Source organism: Diceros bicornis, chromosome 31 (assembly GCF_020826845.1).
Source record: "Diceros bicornis minor isolate mBicDic1 chromosome 31, mDicBic1.mat.cur, whole genome shotgun sequence".
NCBI classification, from domain to species: domain Eukaryota; kingdom Metazoa; phylum Chordata; class Mammalia; order Perissodactyla; family Rhinocerotidae; genus Diceros; species Diceros bicornis.
The window spans coordinates 20,557,121-20,566,223 of record NC_080770.1 but is presented as its reverse complement, the minus strand read 5'-3'; the positions used below and the strand labels follow the sequence as shown (position 1 = coordinate 20,566,223).

General features: G+C 37.9%; 1 protein-coding gene across 1 annotated transcript; it reads right to left on the bottom strand.

The window, feature by feature from the left end:
• Positions 1-7,915: 7,915 nt before the first annotated feature.
• LOC131395759 (small ribosomal subunit protein eS17) lies at positions 7,916-8,405 on the bottom strand. The gene has a single exon (XM_058527587.1). It carries the CDS (start codon positions 8,383-8,385, stop codon positions 7,978-7,980), a length of 408 nt encoding a protein of 135 aa, XP_058383570.1. The 5' UTR covers positions 8,386-8,405; the 3' UTR covers positions 7,916-7,977.
• Positions 8,406-9,103: the final 698 nt, after the last annotated feature.

Genomic DNA, 9,103 nt, shown 5'->3' with positions numbered 1-9,103 from the left:
TTGGAAAACGGAATTCTTTGAAACACTAATTCTTTTCATTCCTAAATATAGTTTGTCTCTCCATTTAATTAGAGCCTTATGTCACTTGGTATATCTTTATAATTTTCTTCATGTAACTTATATAACTTATAACTTCATATTGAATAGATCCAATTATTTTAAATGCTTATTTTAAATAATTCATTGCTCCAAAAGCTAGAAAAATTATTTACATGTTTAAACTAGTTGTTGCTAATATAACAGTAGTTTTGATTTTTCATATAGTTATCTAGTATTGTTTCACATTACTCAACTTAATTACTAGTTCTAAATTTTATGTTATTTCCCACTAAAATATTAGATTTTTCTCTTCTTCTCTAATATCATTTACCTCTTATTCTTTCTATTCTCATTTTTCCATGACTGGGCTCTCCAGTGCCACACTGAATCACAATAATGTTTGCCAGTAGCATTTTCCTCAGCTTAAGCATAGTGTAAACACCAGATAAATTCCTTGTCAGGGCAGAGCAGACATCTAAGAGAGGGAAAGTAAAAATGTGAAGAGGAATCATTTCTGCCTAGAAGTCAACAGACTTCTCTCTCTTGGCTACTTGGTGCTAAGACATGACAATGTGGTCAGCTGAGAATTAGAGAATCCTACCCTAGTCTCAAGAATTAATCATGGTCAAATCTCTTAACCTCTTTAGACCTCAGTTTCTTCATCTGTAATATAAAGAGTTTGAAAAGTGTTTTTGAGTTCTAAAGCTCTATGATTTCAAGGTACCCTTTACCCAGATGCACTTGGCAAAACCAGAGTGAATTTTTAGTTATCTTCTTCTCCATCAACATTATTATACACATCATCACTTAGAGACACAGTAAGTGTCTACTTTTACATGACACTGATCAAATTAATTTCCATTTCAGATCACTGCTTATAAGGATAGCAAATCGATAGCTAATTGTTTAGAGAGAAGTATAGTGTTGGCACCTGCTGGAACCAGCAGACCGTAGGCTAAAAGGTCTTTCTTTTGTAGTGAGACTGTGCAAACATTCCCTAATGAGACACAACACAATTCTTGTGTACTTAGCAGGAAATAAAAGGGAGCTTTGAATCCATGGTTATGAGCAAATAAGAACATGAGTTTTCAAAGCTAACTAATGATGCCATTTGCCCGGAATGGGGCTGTTCTCTGGTGTATAAAGAGCAGACGTACTTAAGGCCATTTTCATTCCTTCAACAAATATTAACTCATTGCCTTACCACTTGCTGCAAGACAGCAGTGATCTACACTACGAGCATTTATTCTAGTGGGGTGACACAGACCATAAACAAAAAGAGACATTTGAGGTGATCACTAAAGTTACATATGCATCAATCTTCTTTCATTTTGGACTATTTTCACCCATTTCCTCTTTTCAAGCTTCTCCAGAGCTCTAAGCATGGACTTGAAAATCTAGAAAGCATGAAACCAAAATTCCTTCTTACATCACCACTCTTTCAAAGACATAGTGTTTATCATCTGAGCGTAAGCACGTCACAGAATGTATTATATGGTTGCTATGGTTGAGATTATGAGCAGACATAAAAGATGTCTCTAATACTAGGTTCCTATGGATCAACACTATTTCAGCACTTTCTTGAGAGGAAAGATGATGATAGGAAGGGAAAACAAAATATTACATGGAATTCACACTCAAAAATATGTTTCCATCCTATTTGTGTTATTTAATGTGGGGTGACCTTGGGCAAGGCAGTTACTCCTTCAGAGACATTAGTAATAACATCCTGAAAAGCATTCTATAAGAATTAAATGAAACAATGTATCAGAAAGTGTTCTGTAAATTGCAAAGCAATTACAGCCAGATTACAGGCCAGCCAGCAAAGCAATCTACTTCATCTTATTTTTCTCCTAATTAATATTTTCCTCTCCAATCTTTTTTTATGCTACACAATCTTTCTAAACTTAGTTTTATCATTTATTCAACAATAATAATATGTCAAAAATGGTTGTATATGGGAAATTTCATATGATTCAACTTAATTAATAGGCGATCACAACAGTAAGTTTTATTATAATTATAGTGAAAATTTTCATGTTGCCTTACCATGTGCAAGGCATGTTCTAGGCACCTGACATGTATTCACTCATTTAATCTTCACAACAATGTTTGGAGCAAACAATATTAACTCCCATTTTACCTACGAGGAATGTTAGAGGTTATGTAATTGTCCAAGGTCACAGAGCTGGTACTCAGGCAGTCTAACTCCAAAATCTGTTTTAGGAATTCACTAAAGGGTGTGGACCTGTCTTACATCCCGAAAGAACCCCCCTGGTTTCTGGTTGGTGAATGGACCAGAGAGGACTAAGTGAGGAAGCACGTGGCTACTGAAATGATCCAGGCAAGCAATTCTGAACTCAGTATATAACTTAGAAAAATTTGTCACACTTTGGTGATGGATAGGATGTGGAACAAGAGGAAAAGAGAGGAATCAAGGATAACTATCAATATTTCTTTTTTTTTTTTTTTGCCTGAGGAACTGGATAAATGAAAACATTTACTATGGTTTGTACACAAATATTTCATAGGGGAATTTTGTCTGCAAGAATGCAAAGAGAGGGTGCATCCTTGCACTATATCTTTGAACATAAGCGTCTAGGTAGAAACTTAACAAGGATGCCCTAAGGAAGGAGATGACAACATAATGCATCTAGAAGTAATACATCTATACCCACAGAGGAAAAAAAAATGCTACATATTCAATAAAAATAATTAGAATTAGGCCAGACTAATTCAAAGATGTTCAAACCCTGAACCCAAGTTCTCACCTCTCCTACCTCACAAGGGATACAGCTTTGGGTCATTGCAGTGACCCAGCGAGTCCCAGGTCCTGCTGTTGCCCAACCTGGAGGGGCTCCACAGAGTCCTTTGACTTATCATCATGAGGTTGAGGGGTAGGAGTGTGCTCGAGTTCAGAGGAGTGGGGCCAGGGAGGAGCACCATATATCTCAAAACGTTACCTGAGGCAGAGGCTCTCCTACTATTTTTCAGTTGAACTAGAAGTTTAACTTCCTGACGGTTCCAAGTCAGGTCATCAGGGGAGCACAGAGGGCTGCACCATAAGTGAACCGAGGCACGCACCAGAGGTGGTCTGAGATCAGCACTGAAAATGGAACACAGGCTTCCGAGTCGGAAGTGGAACATGGCTCCCATCAGGGTTAATTGTGGGGTGAGTGGCACCATCTGAGTTGGAGAATGTGCATGTGCCAGTGGTGGCAGGCAGCTGGTGTAGTGGGCTGGATGTAAGCAGGGAGAGGAGGGAATCTTTGAGGCCAGGGAACCACCAGGCTGTACTTTGAACTGGTCTGAGGGCCCAATCCTGGTACGGTAAGATGAAAAATGAGACCAGACTTTGTGAATTTTTGTTTGGCTGATTGAGCCAAAATCTCTCTTGGAATGGACTGGTAGGTGGAGCTGGGACTAAGACAGGTCCCTACGTATTGTCAGAAAATAGAAGATGAATGGCAAGACAGTGAAAAGGGGATGGAGAATGGAAGATGCACAAGCAAATAGGGAGGAGGAAAAAGGGTTCCAAGAGACCAGACTAACCGATTGTCACTTGTCATTTCACTACAGTTTTGACAGCAGAAGCAACAGCTATTTCTTCACAGTGAGGAACTCGGAGGGCAGCTTAGTTATGTGGGAATAGTCTTGAAGCTACTTTTTACAGCATTTTATCTGCGATTGAGAAAAAGGTCACAATATTCTTATCATTAGTAAAGACTGGGGAAGGGTGACAGAAGTTGTGAGAGTTCCACTCCCCCCACAAAAATACACATACATTCTATTTGGTCCTTCCACTGCATAGAAAATACCTTCAGGTATAACTGGTCACATGCATCATGAAACTATATTGGCAAACCCAGTTTCACAGATTTTTGTTATAGTGGTCATAGGAATGGATGGATTGGGTTATTTTTCTGTGCCTTGTTTTCAGGAAATCAGCCATTAGTGCGTTTGTATTTGGCAATTTGTCCTGTTCAAGTGCCTTTCTCTTTCTACCTCCATCCCACCTTTTGGATCCTATGTGACCCTTACTTGATCTTATCTATCCAGAGCAATTACATATCATACTCAATGGTGAAAGTTTGAAAGGTTTTCCTCTCTGACCCTTTCCCCTTACACCTGAAATTGGCTCCTCTGATGCAGTTCCTTTGCATCATCACAAATGGTGTTGATGCAGATGGCTTGTTGACACAGGCTTGGGACCTAATATGCCCAAGAGGAGGTGGTCCCTGGGGCCTTGCTATCCATGGACATGAATGAGATCATAGCGCCTGGGGCTGGAGAGGATGATCTTCAAACATGTTTTCCAACTTGTGTTTTTCACCTGGACACAGGACCTCAGATGCAGAGCCCCAGAGCAGAAAGGGGTCTGGATGTCTCCAGGGGAGAGGAAGAGACTTTGCTGAAAGGAGTCGATGGAGCATTAGAGTTGCTTCTCCAGTCCACATCATGTATATGTGTGTATAGATACGTGATATATGTATATACCTGGTTAGGCTGCAGTTCCCACCTCCGCTTCTCCCACCCCACACTTCACACAGACTCAGAGATTTGCAGACATTTCTAAGATATTCCTTTTGACTTTTATCTTCCTGTTCCTGCAGTTTCCTGCAGGAATCATAATGTGGTCCTCATCATACATTTCATTGTTCTGCTTATAAATATGAACACATTACAAAATTGGAGTTATCTGTCCCCATTCCTCTTTAGCCTATTTTTACATAAAATATCATCAATATGTTTCTATATGAGTAAATATCTACTTATCCTTGACTAATGACTGTGCTTAAGTAATGATCCTACGGCCCTTAACCAAAGATAATTATTTTGCCTATAAGGTATTTGTTATATCCTCGAGGCTAGCATAATATTAATCTAACAGAAATTTGGGGGTTTTTATTTGGTTTCTAATATTTGTTACTATACGTAGGAACATAATGGGCAAACTCATAGACACATATTCTCACTCTACTCTGATTCAATTCTTAGGAGTAAAATGACTAAGTGCAACATTAGGTATATTTTAAAGGCCTTTTAGATATATTGCCAAAGAACTTTCCACATATGTACTACTTGATATTTCCATAAGTGTGAAGGGAAGTATGTATTTCCTTCATGGTTTTCTTTTAATACTTGGCCAATTTGATATGTGAAAATAGTATCTCATTGATTATATTTGTATTTCCCTTGTTAATGTTGGATCTCTCATTTTTATGTGTCTGTTGCTCAATAAGAATATATTCTTTGATGAGTTACCTTCTATGGCTTTTGCCATTTTTCTATTCAACTGTAGGCCTTTTCATTTTTAAAGAACCTTTTACATATTGAGGACAAAATGATTTGGTTGTTAACTATTCTGAAAATATGTTACCATGTTGTTGCTTGTTTTAAATATTTTTCTGTATGTCGTGTTTAAAATAGAAAAGAACATGAACTTTCATGTAGAGTAAACTCTAATCATCTTTTGGCTTATATTTCCTGCCTTTTTGCCATGCCTTCGCAATCTGCAATTTTATATAGATATCTGCTAATTCTAGCACTTTATTTTTCTTTATAAATTTGTTAGACTGTGCAATTTATTTACCTCAGATGTGAAGTAGATTAACTCAGTTTTATATTCCACAATGGTTTATCTTCACCATTAATTGAATAATTCATTATCTCTACTGATTTTCAATACAGCTATGTGATGCGTGAAATATTTATATTTACACAGAGTCATCTCTCTATCATCTGGTCTGTCCTGTTGATATGTCTATATCTTCCAGTGCTCTTACCACTGTGCTTTAAGATATGAAGTAAGTTAATAATTGTAATGATTGTTTCTGGAAAAACACATTCTCCCCTTAATATTCTGAACTATTTTCACTAGTTTCCTGAACTTCCCATGCTTCCAGAAAATGTCTACAGTAGTTTTGCCATTACTGCAAATAATTTCCCTCCAAATTTTAATTTGAATTGTATTATTCTGATAACACTTTTTCAAGAATGTTGACATCACACAATATTGTTTAAATGCTTTTACATTTCTTAGTAGAGATTTATAATTTTGTCCACAACTGCCATTACAATTTTTCTCGTCTATTGCTGTATTATAAATAGGTTATGAAAATGCTTTTGTGTTATTAATGTTATATTGAAAAGCTGCTGACAGTTGCATATTTATTTAGTACTTGGTTGGGGACTGTACTTCTCCCTTGGTTATAAGACCTTTTTGCCAGTTATTTTATTGCATTATCTAATAAGTTAGGAATTCAATTAAGACGCTCAAGGGGCCAGCCCCATGGCTTAGCAGTTAAGTGAGCGTGCTCCACTACTCGCGGCCGGGGTTTGGATCCACTGGCGGCCCGGTTCTGATCCCGGGCGCGCACTGACTCACTGCTTCTTGGCCATGCTGAGGCGGCGTCCCACATACAGCAACTAGAAGGATGTGTGACTATGGCATAGAACTATCTACTGGGGCTTTGAGGAAAAAAAAAAAAGGAGGAGGATTTGCAATAAATGTTAGCTCAGAGCCGGTCTTCCTCAGCAAAAAGAGGAGGATTAGCATGGATGTTAGCTCAGGGCTGATCTTCCTCACAAAAAAAAAAAAAGAAAGATGCTCAATAATACTGGTTCTAAGAGAAATTATTGTATTTTCCTGGTTTTAATGGGCATGCACTTTAAAGCATCTTTATCCCACAACTCCCAAGGGAGACGACACACTGTATAGGCACCCATGGCTCATGGTGTCGGTACCTTCGTATCTGCTGGCGGGAGAATCCCAGGCTGTGCAGAGCACGCCCAGCTGGAGGGTGGTCCTCTGTGCCTGCCCCTTGTCCACGTGCAGTTGTGACTCGTCTTTGTTTTAAGCAAGGTCTAGATATTGGCGTGAGACGGTGTTTTCTTCAGTTTCAGTTATTTAAAAAAAAACATGTTAAGGAAGTGTCCTCCAAAAATAATATGTCCCATCAGAAATGGATGCTGAATTTCATCAAGTGCTTTATATACGTCAATGAGCATATTGTTTTTCTCCTGGCAGAAATGTGCAGACATTAAATATGAGGATATTAAAAGATTATCTGATTTTCTAATAGTCTATTGATGATTATTCCTTGCTCATAATTTCCTTTTGGTGCTGGTAACAGGCTCATGTTAACTTCATAAATAATGGAGATGTTTCTTCTTATTCTATATTCTGGAAGAGTTTCTAGTAGAGTAAACATCTTTCCTTAAGTTTTAGAAACAACTAATCTGTAAAGGCACCCAGCCCTGTGGTATATTAGGAATTTTATTTCTTAGAAACTCTTGAAACCATATGGCAGCATTTGTAGAATTTTCTCTCCATTTCATCTTTGAGCGAGTTTGGGTAATTACATTTTCATTAAGAAAGCAACACTTTCACTGAGATCCCAAAAGATATCTACATGTGGAGATGCACAATATTCTCATGATGGTTATAAAATTTCCTCTGTGACTTTGCTCATGATCCCATTTTCTCACCTAATGTCGTTGATGTTTGTCTTCCTCAAATTATTTTTCTCTGTCACCCTTGTCTGAATGACGTCTGTTTTATTGATCTCTCCAAAGACTCAGATCGACTGATTAATTTTCTTCTGAAGTTCCTTTATGTTTGTTTGTACTCTTATCTCTGCCTCAATCTCTTCTTCTAAATTATTTTATATTTATTTTCTTTCTCTTTTCCTCCGGTTTTGGGTTGAGAGCTTAATTCGTATGCTTTTTTTCTTCCTTTTTCTTTACTACTCAAAAAATTTAAGGCTCAGATGTTTTCTCTCAGAACAGACATTTTTCTTCTCTTCTTCCTTTCTCTCTCCTGTCTCTCCTGGTCTCCTTGCTGCTCCTTTATAATCATTGGTTTGATTTCCTCTTTTTTTTTTTTTTTGTTGTTGTTCAAGGTTTATTGCAAATATTACAGCACAGCAGAAAGATTCAAACGGCTCCACGTGGGGTTTTGAAATTCATCCCAACTGTAGGCTGAGTGACTTGCAGGTTGGAGAGACTGCCAAAGTCCAAGAGTTTGAGCATTTCCTTAGTGTCAGGGTCTACTTCAATGATCTCCTGATCCAAGGCTGAGACCTCAGGAACATAGTTATCTCTCCTCTCTCTCTCCTCCTCCTGCAGCTTGATCGAGATACCTCTCACAGGGCCCCTCTGGATCCGCTTCATCAGGTGTGTGACATAGCCTGCGATCTTGTTGCGGAGCTTCTTGCTGGGAATAATGGCGATCTCCTCGCACACGCGCTTGTTGGTGTGGAAGTCGTTGCCCAGGCGGGTGTAGTACTTCTCAATGATGACCCGGGCCGCCTTCTTCACGGTTTTGGTGCGAACGCGGCCCATGTTGGCGGGTCACTGGTAAAAGAGGCTGATTTCCTCTTTGACCAAAGTGTTATTCATGAGAGTGATTAGTGGTTTATAAATTGTGTGATTTGTTTATGATATGTTGGCAGTTAATGAGCATTTTTGTGTGCATGCTGTTTAATGAACGGGGTTTCAAATCTAGCTATTCATCTGATGAGCTACTGAGTCAGAATCTCTTCTGATGGCTTCAGGAATTGATTATGATGTAGAACTTGCTTGGTGGATGAGGGTAGGACCTAATTTTATAATAATATGCTTTCACTGCTTTTAGAGTAGAAAATTTGAGATTTACATGTAGACACGTGTGTGTGTGTGTGTGTGTGTGCAAGAGCCACAAATATTTAATAATAAATCAAGATTAAAATATACGTGATTCTTATATTGACTTTTTGGACAAAGACTAAGAGAGTTATGTTGGATTCTCATATTGTGATTATTGTTTCAGTTTACTTCATATTTCTAAAATCTTTTTTTGTGTATATGATACTGTTATTGAGTATATGCTGTTGAATCTGTAATCGCTTTCCTATTCCTTAATACTTATTGCCTACAGATATGTGTGTGTCAGTATATACATTCCTGTATAATAGTTTCATATTAATTGTGGCTTTACTTTTGTGAGCATTTCTATGGAATATCATTGAAAATCCCCTTTATTTCAGTATCTTTGTTCAATGTTAATTTCCAATATCTTCCT

Bases quoted from the DNA above. Each gene is read 5' to 3' on its own strand.
- LOC131395759 (XM_058527587.1), bottom strand. From the start codon at position 8,385: ATGGGCCGCGTTCGCACCAAAACCGTGAAGAAGGCGGCCCGGGTCATC.